General features: G+C 38.8%; 1 protein-coding gene across 1 annotated transcript in view; it reads left to right on the forward strand.

The window, feature by feature from the left end:
• Window positions 1-14,903, forward strand: part of LOC137562283 (collagen alpha-1(VII) chain-like) — a 519,927-nt gene that overhangs the window by 16,205 nt on the left and 488,819 nt on the right. Inside the window, exons 7-13 of the mRNA XM_068273618.1 lie at window positions 1,740-1,900; window positions 2,760-2,889; window positions 5,090-5,206; window positions 7,999-8,154; window positions 9,018-9,134; window positions 11,397-11,543; window positions 13,613-13,732. Coding sequence (XP_068129719.1) covers window positions 1,740-1,900; window positions 2,760-2,889; window positions 5,090-5,206; window positions 7,999-8,154; window positions 9,018-9,134; window positions 11,397-11,543; window positions 13,613-13,732 — 948 coding nt within the window. The remainder of the gene's footprint in view (window positions 1-1,739; window positions 1,901-2,759; window positions 2,890-5,089; window positions 5,207-7,998; window positions 8,155-9,017; window positions 9,135-11,396; window positions 11,544-13,612; window positions 13,733-14,903) is intronic.

A 14,903-nucleotide genomic window follows, 5' to 3' on the forward strand; every position in this document is an offset into this window, starting at 1 on the left:
CAGCGGTTGCTACCAGCTATCTCATCTAATCTGTCTTGCCTGGATCGCACTCGCCTTGCACTAGTGCTGTGGATCCGTCTCTCTCACTTATTCCTGTTTTTGTGTATCTGTCTTGTCTGCTTCAAACGCTTGCTGGAGGCTCGGTGAGGTAACCGTTAAGCAAGCGCTCGCATCCTCTGTTTCATGTTTGTCTGTCGGTGATTAGTTAGGCGTGCTTGTCTCTGTTGTGCTTAACACGTGGAGACCGCGCATAAACGCGTGCACTGTTGCAAATGAGTGCGGGGTTCGCGTTTAGTTAGCGTTTGTTATTTTCCTTATCTTCTCATTGTATATTTGCTGTGCCTTTGCTACTCTCGTGCTCTGCCTTGCTGTAGCCTTGTGTCACCTCTGGCAATCGCCTCTCTCGCGATTGCGTTCCTACTTCATATCTGCTGTTGTGTATGCACCGTCGCGGGTTGGCGACTAGTTTGGTGCACACACATTCAATCTGTCCCTGTGCTCATTCTCTTTCGCAATCGCTTCTCTTGCGATTGTGTTCTCACTTGGTTTCCTCTGTTGTGTGTCCGCCGTTGCAGGTTGGCGGCTAGATTGGTGGACATACATACATTCCTCATCTGTGCTTATTCGGTCTTGTGTCGCTGTTAGCAACTGCCATCTCCGGCGATTGCCTTCTCACTTTATCTTCCTGGTTGTGTGTTCATCGTCGCAGGTTGGCGACTAGATTGGTGAACACACATACCCTCTGTCGCTTTGATCTCTCTCTTTCAGGGCTATCTTGCCCTGCGTTCCTTCCCTTCGTGCAATTCCTGTCTTGCGTCTGTGGCAGGGCAGAGGAGCTGTTCCTCTGCACTCCACAGCTCCACCTGCCGACAGGAATTTCCCTCTACAGGTGCATTGCACCTTTTGCTGGGTTCCCTCAAATTATACACTTGTGGAGGATTTCCGCAGTGTCAGCGCACGTCCTTTGCGCTGATCACGGAGGGAATTCCACAATCGTTACAGGTGGTTACACATAGATGGAGGGATCTGCACATAAAAATGTAATGGTAGATTTACATAGAGGAGGTGACTGCCCATTGGTATCTGCACATGGAAGAGGGGCAGTACACAGAATGGGGGACACTGAACATGCAATGGGTAAGCAGACCTATAGCGAAGCTGTTGATGACCTTACAATAATATCACATAGTGAGCACATCTAGCTCATAGAATTGGGAACTGCTGCGTACGTAGTAGAAAAGTTGCTGAACATATGGCTGCTGTACAAGGAAAAGGGGATGATCTGCTGTACATGGGGGGAGCGGGGGCTGCACATGAGATTGTTGGGAAGTCCCTGCACACTGAAGACTGGAGCAACAAAAGGAAGTTGGGCATTGGGCTAGGGGGCAAACACATAGTTCTTCTTAACATGCCTTTTTGTTATAATTAGGTATATAAGTAAACCTTTATCCAAATGTTTATGAAGCAGACCTCAGGCTGAAGTCATAAATTGTGCCTGCCCCTTCCAGCCTCACTAAATTGTGCCCACTGGCAAAATCTTACTATTTCAAGTAATGTAACATTGGTAAAAGGGTTATTGGTTACAAGTCTAGTAATAGTTGGCAGATGGTAGCAGATTAGGGATAGAGAAAGGAGTGGGTACAATTTACTTCTAAAGTCTGAGTCTCAATCTGTAAACAGTTGGACACGGGTTCAGTTTAAACAGTTTCTCGATAAACAGTGCATATTGTCCTTTCCAGGTGAAATAATCATTGGTCCAAGAGATCTAATTGTGAGTGAAACAAGTTACAGTTCTATGCGTGTTACCTGGAGTCCCGCCACAGGAGATGTTACTGGGTACCAAGTTGTCCTGAATTCTCTTACTTCATCAGGACGTCTAAATACACATGACCAGAGACAAGTAAGCTGTACAGAGGCAGATGAGTGAAATACATTTTACAATGCAAATATGTTAGCACAAGGAACTGATAGACCTATTGAAATAGTATTAAAACTTATTTTATGCTACAAAAATATCCATGACTTAGAATGTGTAATGATGATTACATGTAATATGGTTGTAGTAAATGTAGAAACTCACAGAGTAAGGATAATGTACAGAATGGTAAGACAGTCAGATTTCAGTTACTGAAACAAGATTATTGAAAGATGATCTTTGCTTGCTTTTGCTTGCACATTGCTGTTTGGTTTCCTAAAAACAGACCTACAGATCTGCAACATCATGAAAGTGAGGAGAAGGGAACTGAAAGGTGCCCTGCTGATAATTGCTGCATCTATAGCTTCCTCCCCATAGTCATTCGATTATATATTTTTGGGTTGGATTGAGTATCATCAAAGAGAAATTGGTGTCTATGCAGTACATTCACAAAACCGTGGTAACATTTATGTGCATTATTTCGTAAACAAAAGCAAACATTGATGTGTGCACTCAAAGATTACACAGCTTTACGCCACATATGTAGCAGCGTAGGCGCTGCATGTAAACCAGGGAGTTACGCTAATCACAGTATGTGATGCACTACATAGATTGTGTAAAGCCTGGTAAACGTAATGTGTGCTCTTTGAGGAATCTTGAATGGCCAGAACTGTATAGAAAGATTAAATAGCCTATCTGTAGGCACCCAGGGCATCATAAAATGATCTCTAAATGTAGGCCCAGAAAGAAAATGGTACAATACTCTTCTTATTGCATTTTTTGCATTCCTCAGTTATTTGAAAGACATTAATACGCTGCATATGTTTACTTTTTTTATTGTCAGATTATATTGGACAAAGACCAGTACACAGTGCTTGTTACAGATCTGAAACCATCCACTGAATATTTATTTACAGTACTTGCCATTTATCCCAATGTAATTGGTGACTCAACCACAATTAGAGGAAAAACAAGTAAGTTTTTAAAGTGGTTATGTAATACCCCGAATGGGGATCAAAATGAAATGTAAATTTAAAGATTTACCCAAAAAATTTCATAGAAAACAAAATCCTGTTAGGATAAATAGCTTAAAAACTAGTAACACAGTGGGGCAGTAGTGAGACAGCTTACACTGCAATGCAGAAAAGAAGAGATTGCAGCCATGAGTACTACAGAGTCAAAGCAAAGCACCCTTTGCTACACCTGTTACTGGTAGAGAGTGGTGTGGGATCTAGGTATTGGGGAGACCATTAGGCTGTGACACAACAGTATAGGATGTGGGTATTCACCTTTTTGCCTAGAATTCTCCATAAATGTTCTTGACCTGGACTTGTTTACTGTAATGTTAGCATGGGTATCTCTAGGACACAGGTAAATGTTTTCTGTATCACCGATCTCATAAGAGGGAATTACAAATCCTTTGTCTACTCTTGCAAATAGTTTGTATGTCAACACTGTTTAATGATGAGTTCCATACATGGTTGCACTTTAACACCAAGGACCTTTACAAGATTGGTTAAATATTGTAACTGTATAAATTGTAATTATTGTTGCCTATCTAAATTGTCTTACAAACGTCATCAGTCAGCAGAGTATACCTTTGAGATAGTTAAAGAGACACTGAACTCTCTTAAAAATCCTCTTTTTATTACAAAATTGTGTTTAACATTATTGCCCTACCTAAACCGCCGCATCCCCGCGGCTGTAATCTCACTAAATCCCCCCCTAACTCCCCCTCCCTCTCCCCCACAAAATTCACAACTTTCTTGGTCGTGGATTTTGCTGCTGTTGGAGGCAGATTCAGCCGCAGCTCTGCCTCTATTCGCTTCTATCAGCGGCGGATCTCCGCCTCTCCCCCGCCCCTCTCAGTGAAGGAAGACTGAGAGGGGCGGGGGAGAGGCGGCAATCCAGGCTGACAGATGCGCTGAGAGGCAGAGCTGTGGCTCTTAGCTCTGCCTTTCACGGAAGCGCTGCCCGGATTGCCCCCCGGGGAGTTTGGGGGGAATTAGTGAGATTACAGCGGCGGGGATGCAACGGTTTAGGTAGGGCAATAATGTTAAACATGATTTTGTAATAAAAAGAGGATTTTTAAGAGAGTTCAGTGTCTCTTTAAGTGCAAAGTATGATAGGAAGATGTTACCATTCTAACTCAAAAATGTAAGCATCATGCTTACATATTCTACACAGAGTAAAATTATGTGTATCACAAATGTTTATTATGAATATGGCTGTCTATAAGAAATGTGGGGTAATCACAAAGATAATACTGAATGTATTTGAATATTAAATTAATATCTCTTTTTGCCAAGATAAGTTACATGTCGCTCATGGAGAAATATTGGGAGGCACAGTAAATATGTAAATATGTCTATTGTACCTTTTGAAGGAGTTGTAAGTCAAGTATGGTTAAAGCTAGAGTAATTGCTGTTAGGCACTAGGTCATTTAAGAGATAAATTAGGGTTAGGCTTGGGTTATCGTTTAGGGTGAGAAGAAAGGGTCAGATTTAGTGGGGAATTAATGAAAGAATGGTACTTAGGTTTGGGTCAGTCTTTGTGTAATGGCTCAGGTGAAAGATTAATGATCAAAGAGTTAAAGTTAGTTATAGATTTTAAATTAGAACCACTAAAGGTAGTGATAAGAAAAAGGGTAACATCAGTTTTAGGCATAGAGCATAGGATAAATATGGGTTTAGGCTAGGAAAAGTAAGGTATTCTGAGTTCAAAAAGGTCACATGATCAGCAAAAATCATGATATTGAGAAATGGTACCCGAATGGCAGCACTAAAACATAGGAACACTTTTGGCCAGCTGTTATTTCCTCTTCAGTCTGTTTGTGTTCTTAAGAATATGTAGCAAGTCAAAGGGATTCTTGAAAAATGTAAAGTAATACTGAGCCGAGCTGCTGCGTAAGAAGTTTTGTTATAATTTCACATTCCTTATGTACAGTACTTTGAGACGTGACTCCAACACTTCCTTACACTCTACTGTAGATATTGCATTATTAGATTCTGTATCACATGACCTGTTTTCACTTTTAATTGCAGAGTTTTTAACAGAAGCAGCTGTATATGGTATTGTTTCACTGTGTAGCTAAATATATTGATTTGCTTTTTGGTTTGCTTTTTTTGTTAATAAAGAGTTACGTTAATATTGTTTGGCATTTTACTTTGAAAGCTGCTGTGCCTCCTGTTACCAATTTCCGTGTCATAGAAGAAGGTCTTTTTGGTTTAAAAGTGGCCTGGACTCCTCCTCTGGGAAAATTGGATGGTTACAAGATTTACATCCCAAGATGTAAGTTACACAAATTAAAAATGACCAGAAATGTTATACTTGACAACTCTACTAAATTTAGGAACAAGTCTATGAAATGTGTTATGCTTACTTAAATTACTTCTTACTATAACTGTCTACAAACCAAAAACACAGATCCTTTTCTGTATGTGGTGATTACAAGAAATGTTTACTTTCGCCGCTGCAAAATAATGGTCACCTGACCTATGGATGATTTATCTAAACTTTTGCTGGGGAAGTTCTTGATGTAGTAGGATGCATAGAGGAAGTGCAGAAGTATCTCTTCCATCTCTCCACTAACTTGTCCCCTACATAATAATGCACCCTGAATGTCCCCTGCCCTCACAAACATACATGTCTCAATTGAGTAATACTGTGATCATCCGCAGCTCATAGTTTTCCTGAGCTAGTCAGGTGAGTTGAAGCCACCTCATGCAAAACTTCTTTCATAAAGAAAGTATGTTAAAACAATCAGATGAAAAATTAGAAAATGCAGAGAGATATTACTTTGGCGTGTCATGCTCCACTGAGAATCAGTACTTTGGATAGAGAAATTTACTAAATGTTTATGTGCAGCAGTGTTTAGCCATCGCTTGTAGGATTTAATATAAGCCATTCCACATACAGTAATAATAATACCGTATAAGTCTAGAAATTTAGGTCTGACGCACTAAATAAAAGTATAGGGGTTGACTTATACACAAGTCAAGAGCAACACTGAGCACATTGAGTAATGTTTTCAAGATAGAAATATGCGCTACAACCAGGGTTTTACACAGTACATTAGATACACACAAACTGAGTTAGAGCAGCTACTTCTATATGTAATCTTAATGTCTTTAAGAGAAGGTAGCGCCTACACAACCTAGATAAAATTCAATCACATGCCAGTGCTACTATATGAGTAAGTCCCAGTCCGGACAATTTCTCCTATGGTTAGGTGTACCAAAATCCCATTCTCTGTATCTTCAAAGTTAACTCCGCCACCACACCATAAGGAAACAGACTCACCAGATTCTGAGACCTCAATCAGGCCTAGTTGCGCACCGGGATACTTAGGGCCGTCCCCCACCTCCACAGATGCCGTCTGTTTGTCCTATGGTTATCTCCTCATATATGCACTTCCATGTATCACTGAGTTCTCCTCAAATGGAAAAGAACTCACATAGTGTAAAACTGTAAAATTCTATTAAACTATAGAAAGCAATTGCACTCACAGTATGCAGACTTGTTTGTAGGGCTCTCCCCCGTCAAGTTGGGCTCCGGCTGCCTTCGTGTGTCCCCTCTGTTGCTGTGTCAGGTGTCCGTGCGCGCTACAGTCACCACCTTCAGATTTGGACACCGCTCGGATTCCCCACGCTTGTCAGTCTCACTGGGCTCTTATACACGAGATCGACTTGTATTCGAGTATATAGGGGTAATAATAATCAGGTTTTAGGTTGTCCTACTGAAATCTTTACTGTACCATTTTTATGACTTAAACTATATTTTACATTTTATAATGCCAAGTTTCACACTTCTAATAATCTTCATTGTTGTGTTTTAAAATCTATTTTTTTATTTCAAAATTAGGCTCATATATTCACTACTGATACTTTACTATTGAGTGGTGCCTCTAGTAACATAATAGTTCAGAAACCTTCTATCAGAGCTCTGTGAGTCATGTGATCAATGTGATTTAATGCTGTGTAAAAAAAAAAGTTTGACGCATTAATCATTACCACCATGGTAAATGTTAACTGTCCTTATTTTTTTTTTTGCAATGTTAAAATAGGCAAAAATGGGGAAAATGTTCCAAAATGTTGCTTTTTCCTATGCATTTATTCTTCATTTTGGTTTATTGTATGGGATTAAACATTTGGTACCAAAAGAAAGCTCTATCTGTAACAATCAATAATAATTCAAACGTTGTCCACATTAGTGGGACTTCATGAGAGTTATTATCAGAAAAAAAGAAGTGGTTCAATACTGAGAGGTGTTTGCTTTACTAGTTGAAAACAATTACCAAAATTAAGATTTTTTGATATGCTTTTTTTGTATGAAATTAAACATTTTGGTACCAAAAGAAACACTTGCACAATAATATCATGCCTATTGGCCAAACACTGCTAGCTGTCCACTTTTGCAGGTATGAATTATTAGACAGGTTAAAACGTTGCAGGGGTGTTGCCCGCTCTCAGCTCCTCAACTTTACGACACCACTGACGAAAACTTTGTGTGCTTGCTTTAAACAAACCTATTGGAGTGTATATTCACTAAACTGCTTTAAGCAGAATAATATATGGAAAGTCTTATCACATGATGAGCATTGCATGTTATGTATTTTATTATGCATCATTAATCATACAGAAAGATTTTATGCATGTTATTCTGCTTATCACAGTTTAGTGAATATAACTTTACACCTGCTACAAAAAAAGTGGAGCTGTAGTCAAATAAAAAAAGGAGTGAAATGTACAGTATCAACAGTCTTCAAAGCCCTACCATTTAAAATAAAATATTTTACATTTTATATATACAGTACTTGATATGCTAAGGTTGGTTCAGCAAACCTAGTCTTTGATGATATCTGGTCACGGTTGCTGAAAGGATACTGAATTAATGATTGTGCTTTACAGTTATTATTTTCTTTATGTGAATTAAGCTCTACTTGGTTGCACTTGTAATTTACCTGCACAGTTGAAAAACTTCTAATGTCTATTTTTTATTTATTTGTATTTATCTTTTTCTTCCCTAAGCTCAAACAACACATTTTGTTTCATCTAACAGACTTTTTGTGTCTTTATTCTTAGCCAATAGACCTGGATTTACGTATGAACACATTTTAAAAGGAGATGTTTCATCACACATTATTGATAACTTAGAAGAAGATAAAGAATACACTGTAAGCATCTATGCTGTATATCCACAAGGTCCTAGTGAACCTGTATCTGCAATGGGTCGTACATGTAAGTGATAAAGCTCTTTGTGTTAAAATGTTATTGCACAAATGCAATGGGCTAAAAGATCACAACATCCAAGCATAGGTTTATGTGCCATAAGTGCAAACCAGGAAAGCAATTACACGTCATCTGGGGGTAGGCTATCTATGTTTCGCATGTGTTTTCATATTCCCTTAGGCTATGATACATTTGGTGAAAATTAGTTTTCTCATCCATATATATTTTATGCTGATTTATAGGAAAATGTGAAAAGGAATTTTCCCTAAATTTTCCTATGTATACTTAAAAAGGAACTCCAGTGAAAATAATGTAATAAAAAAGTGCTTAATTTTTACAATAATTATGTATAAATGATTTAGTCAGTGTTTGCCCATTGTAAAATATTTTAAATCCCTGATTTATATTTTGACATGAATCACATGGTGACATTTTTACTGCTGGCAAGTGATGTAGCTGCTGCTTGCTGTTTTGGCAGTTGGAAACAGCTGTAAACCGTTATTTCCCACAATGCAACAGGGTTCACAGGAAACTGCCAAGAGTATGTACTCAGAATTTCTTTGTGGGGGGGTTTCACCACAATATCAGCCATACAGCGTCCCCTGATGGTCTGTTTGTGAAAAGGAATAGATTTCTCATGTAAAAGGGGGTATCAGCTACTGATTGGGATAAAGTTCAATTATTGGTCGGAGTTTCTCTTTAAAGTCACTTAAAGGATTTTTGTAGAAGCTCAGAGTTACTTTTTAAATCATAAACAAAAAGTTGGCTTTTCTCTGGTACTGTATAAGAGTATAATTATGATTGATATAGGTGATGGCAAAGGGTCTTTGCATACATGACACATGGTTTATTTTCTGTCATTTGGTTTCCAGTAAAGATGCTTCCTGTTAAAAGTCTGACATTGCACAACATCACAACGGGGACAATCAGAGCTCACTGGACTCCAGTGCGGGGAGCTACTGGATATCGCCTTACCTGGTCATCTATAGGTAGGGAAACATTTATACTGCTTGCAAGTTAATGGTCTAGGAACAGACCTTTTTTGTTATTGATGTTGATGATGATGTTTTTTGTTTTAGGTTTGTCTGTTTGTTTTAGGAAACAGAATATAAAATGTAATTTTCAAATGTTCAGATTTTTAGGACCCTTTCATGCTGGGGCGGTGCAGTAATTTTACCGCGCCCAACTGCAGCCTAATAAAAGTCTATGGGGTAGTTCATACTACCCACGGTGCAGTACGCTGCACCGGAAGTGACCTATCTAACGCGAGTGCAAGCCTATGTTGCAGCTCCTGCGGTGATCTGCGGCAGACCGGCAGTCTTGCAATTCTAGGGCGACGCAGGTTTTTTTTAAAAAGTTTGCGGCAGCGTTGCGACTTACATGCACAGAAGTGTATTTCTACTATACAATTCCACACACTTCCGTATTTCAAAAACAGGAAGTGACCGCAAGCGTACGTCACTTTCCTGTTTGGACGTCAGCCAGGACGGGATAACTGTATACTAATGCAGTAATCCCCAAAGGCCTTCTTTTTGGCGGTGCAGTGCAGCCCCTGGGCTGCTGCCAATCCATAGTCTGAAACCGGCCTGGAGGTATTGTGTTGTTTATGTAAAATGGTAAAAACAATTGTCCTCCATACATTTCTTCTTGAAAATGAATGTTTTCCACAAACAGCTTCTTCAAGTAATAGATCCAATGGGAATGTAAGTGAGATTAGTTTGATTGATAGGGCTGCTACCCTCTCTCCTTTCCCATAGTCCCAGTGTGTACAGGTCCTCTTGCTTACGGGTGATTGAATAGTGCCCTATTCAGTTCTTCATTCAAACTTGGTACCCTATTCTAGAATTTGTAGGTTCTGAATCTGAACCCCATTATTATCAATGGAGATGGACATTGGTTGGGAGAAATTATCACGGCATGGCCTGCACCTCTCCCTACTCTACCCCACTTAATTTGCATATCCAACAGCACCATAATAGCACTTTTAGTGCAATTGTATTGTGTAAATATGTACTGAGCAATACAGTATGTGTCTGTATAAAAACATTCTCAATCTTTCCAAGAATAGATATACAAAACCTGTATGTGGCTTTACAGTGTTGAAGGTTTGAATCTTGGCCAGAACATTGTCTGCATAGAGTTTGAATGTTTTCTCCTCCTTAGCATGTTTTCATTCAAACACTCTAGATTTCCTCTCACATTTCATAAACATATTAATGAACTGATTTTCCCCAGTGTTTCCCTTAGACTATGGTAGTGAGGTTAGGGTATGACTATGAGGGGGATGTGAGTGAAAGCCTAAGGGACAGTAAATGGAATACATTGTTTTTGTACCTTGTGAAGTGCTGTGTAAAATGTTAGCATTATATAAATGCATAATAATAATACTATGCATGTGGTAAGATAAGAAAGAGGGTGGTTGAGCATTGGTGGTCTGGAAAGGTTTACAGACAGTGAGGATGTGTATGAACCATGAGGTACGTGGGGAAGCAGATAGTATGTGGGAATATGACAGGTGTCTAGGGTGGTGGGATGGAGCTCTATTCACTTTTATTTTCTCTCTATTACTTTTCCCTCACACTGCGTTTCAGAATGGTGATTTATGCAAAGTCAGGTGCAAAGAAGCTGTTGCAAAAGTTGATCTGAGAAACCAGTCTAAATATTTGTTTTATTTAACAGGTGAATTGCCATTATCTGCACTGTGCAATTGCTGTGTTTTTTGCTCCTTTTTTGTGTACAGCTATGTTAATCAGCCCTGCTGTTGCTTAGATGCATACATGCTATATATGCAGTCAACACCCAAGTCTGTGTGAGCTAAGAGAATCTGTGGGTTTGCTTTACATACTGCACTATATGGGGCCCCCAATCTATCTCTTTTAGATGACTTTGTTTTTGGAGGATTTTAGGTTTTTCCAGACATCCCTGAATGCCATCTGAATTCTGTGTTGTTCATGATGCCAATGCTTCTACCCTAATAAACTAAGTAGTCCTGGAATATAAACATCCTCTGTTTCTCTGATCAAACAGAGTTAGACAAGACAATTTCAGCACCAGTATTTTGATTTTGCATGCTGGTTGTCTCATTATGGACAGTATCTTTTCCTGAAAAGCTCATATTACTCGCAAATAAATGTGTCATACTGTTGCAGAATTAAAAGAGAGAAATAGAGATACAAAGGAAAGGAGACTCAGAGGGAAAAGTAATCTGATAAAAGTGCACAAATAATAATACATTTTTTTTACCCATGCAGAGGGATATGATCAAAATATTAATCTGGCAGACAGCTACACTCAATATATGATTCAAGGGCTCCGGTCTGACATGGAGTATACCGTAACTATCAATGCCATCTTTGTAGATGTTGAAGGTCCTATTGTTACAGCTAAAGCAACAACGTGTAAGTACTTGTTTTACCTGTGTACACGACTCTTGTCAATATATCCAGTGCTATGCAATGTTCATAGGGCTCATAACTTAATGGAAGCACAGTTGAAATAATAATTTGAAAGGGTAATTTGTGAGCAACCTTAATTTGGGTTGAAAAACCTAGCTATACCTGTATGAATCACAGTCACCCAGGAACTAGGTATTCAAAAGTCTGGGGTCCCTTTCATCAAAAATGTCAGAACTTCAAATCTGGTTGAATGTTGGTGGTTTCACCAACTCATTCAAACTTTAAACTGCTGTTCCCCAGTGACCAACTTTGCAGAGATAGTGGATCCTGCCATTCAAAATAGAGAATAGCAGCAATTTACATTTTCTAATTGTAAGTCTGTGGTTGTTGATTACTCCACTTACTTTCTCAAACCCTTGTAGAATATGCTTAGAGAGACCCTGTACTGGAACAGTGGGTCACAGGACAATCAGGGCCTATCCGAAGGCTTTCCTATACTGAGGCAAGTATCTGTTTTATTTTTTTATCATTTTTATGTACTCTTTAACCACATCCACCTAGTGATCAAAAAGTTTGGGGACCCTAGCATTTAAAGTGGCACAATAGCTGCAGTTTAATTGGTTGTGCCTAACTCCACCCTTTTTTTCAACCTTGAACAACAGTCACCAAGTTTCTAACTGTGAACCTGGGACTGTGCAGTCCCATGGTCCTGATGTTAATATTGCAAGAATGAAAGCAGTTTCAAACAAACCTGAGCTGAACGTAAACTTGTGAGGTAATTAAAGAGAACCAGAGAGGAAGCACCCTCATGTATTTTATTACATTTATCAGTGGGAACATGACAGTAAACACCTACCCTGCTTTTAGTTTCATTCTTATCTGCTTAATTAGTCTATTATCAGCTGTGATAAGAATCCCCGACTGGCTCAGTCTAGGTTTGACCTGGAATCATTATAGCTGAGTCACTCTTCTGTGGAGTCTTTTCAAGCCCAAGCCTGCCACCTCCTGGCTCAGATTTCCTGCTTTGCATACTGAGAGCTGTGATGACATGGGAGGGGCTGCTCCTGCTGAGAGAGAATCTCTGAAACAGACAAGTGTGGCTGCAATATGATCTGTGTGCTCTGTGTGCACTCTGTCTGCATAGATAATGATGATGACTGCAGTTTGATTCCTATGACACTTCCTACAGGCAGCTGCACATCATACCAAAATGAAAGCACACAGATGAAAGGCTGCAGCAGCCTTTCTCATATAGCCTAGACAGCACATCCACAACAACTCATAACCCGGAAGCAGAAGGGATATGAGCCGGCGGCCATATTTGATTTTTCCTGGAGCAATAATGGATAAACAACACTAAAAAACGCACACCAGAGCGGTGAAATTATCAGGTAGAGCATTTATTCTTTACAAGCTATCGACTGATATGTTTATTTTGTGTGAAACGTTCATCTCTGGTTCCCTTTAAGTGTATGGGTTTTACAAATGGTAAATATAACAATTCTGAAACCTCATAATTTTATTTTCAGTTTAAGGGCTGGATTTGATGGGTTGAATTCAATAGCAGCCATAACAGTGTAATGTAAATTCTGCTTTATTGAGCTGCAAAACAAAAGAAATGTTAGCTCAACTTTACAGTCTTGTTATCAGGATTGTTTCCTTGACCAAACAGAAATGTTTTAGCTTCTGTTTACATTTCAGGAATATAGACCCTTAATTCAATTGCTTTTTTTTCAAGTGCCTCATTTGCATAGATAAAAGCACTGTTTTTTATCTTTGCTATGTAAAAAAAAAAAAAAGAACCTGACACATTATTTGTAGGACTATTATATGTACCCATGTTTATCTAATCATGTCACATGCCTTCTTTCTCCGAAAGGGCATCATGTGTTTTTATTAATATTTTATTGATAATTACCCCTAAATGTTCCACTAAGTGGTGTTTATTAAGTTTTGATTTATTTGCATATAATATGTTAATTTTAATGCTGTTTTATGTAAATATAAATAAAATGTTGACTGTATTTACCAGATTTTTGAAGAATTTACTAACCTTAATGTTTTTTTTCCAGTGGCTACAAGTTCTGTGCAAAGTCTCAAAGCAAGTGCTGTATCAATTAACACAGCATTAGTTTCATGGAATGCAGTGCCTGGTGCAACTGGATACAGGCTAGCGTGGGGTCCCACACCAGGTAGTACATACACCCACCTGTGAATTATATGAATATGATAAAAATAAAAGATGATACACTTTGTGAAAAAGCCAGTAAAGAGATGACACCACTGGTAAATGCATTTGTACTGTAATCATATGCTTCCGGGGTTTTTACCCCTTAATGTTCCCGACAATTTTGCCATATCAGCTGTGTCACTACTGAGACAGCAGTGACTTTTTGTTACCTATGCTATCAAACTGATACATATATATATATTTTTTTTCAAGACAAGCTAGGCTTTCTTTTGGTAATATTTTTTCCAAGTATTTTTTTTTATTTCACAGGCACTTAATCAAAGAAAATTAGGCATAAATGCAAAAATTATGCATTTTTTTTCATGTTTTCCCCTTCCTCATTTTTACATGACAAGTGTCACAAATGTAAAACAACTCAAAATACGTTACTTGGCTCATCCTGGTTAAAACAATACCCTACATGCCATATTTCATCACTAGTTGGGCATGTAGGGTACCATTATCGCTAGTCTTTGCGTCTGTAGCGATTGCATGTGATCGCTAGGGCACACAGTTTGGGGACCACAGTACTGTATAGATGCATTGCCAGGCAACATAATTTCAATGCATCTATATGGCATTGGTTCCCGAGCTGTTGACCTAGTGATCTTATCGGATCGCTATGAGCAGCAGCCATTACAGATGTCCATGAATCTTAATGCTGAGTATAGGTGGCACAAGGGGTTTAAAGTTTGGTAGGGGTTAAAATGAAAAAAAAAACTTTATTTTTTTAATGTGCTCACTGTTATTTAAATTTTTTTATTTCACCTAACTTTATGTGAATGATTGCTGGCAGCAGCAATCATTCACTATTAGAAGAGTGCACGCGCATGTGCATGATTGACAGGGGTGCGTGCATGCACACGGGGGCACGCGAACGGCTGCATCCTGCACTGGACGTACCTTATACGTCCAGGAAGACCGGGAGGCACAGATCTGGACATACGAGGAACATCCAAAAACAGAAAGAGTTGAAAAAAAAAGTTTAGGGAAAGCTGAAGTACAGTAATGCATGATATGAAACCATATCTTCATTTATATAAAAAGGTGTGTGTAAATATCATACTCCATAAAAGACACCTTTCCTAAACCCATTCTTAGGAGGAACTTAAGTTTAAATAACAAAGACTATA

This window comes from Hyperolius riggenbachi, chromosome 3, assembly GCF_040937935.1.
Source record: "Hyperolius riggenbachi isolate aHypRig1 chromosome 3, aHypRig1.pri, whole genome shotgun sequence".
Lineage (NCBI taxonomy): Eukaryota > Metazoa > Chordata > Amphibia > Anura > Hyperoliidae > Hyperolius > Hyperolius riggenbachi.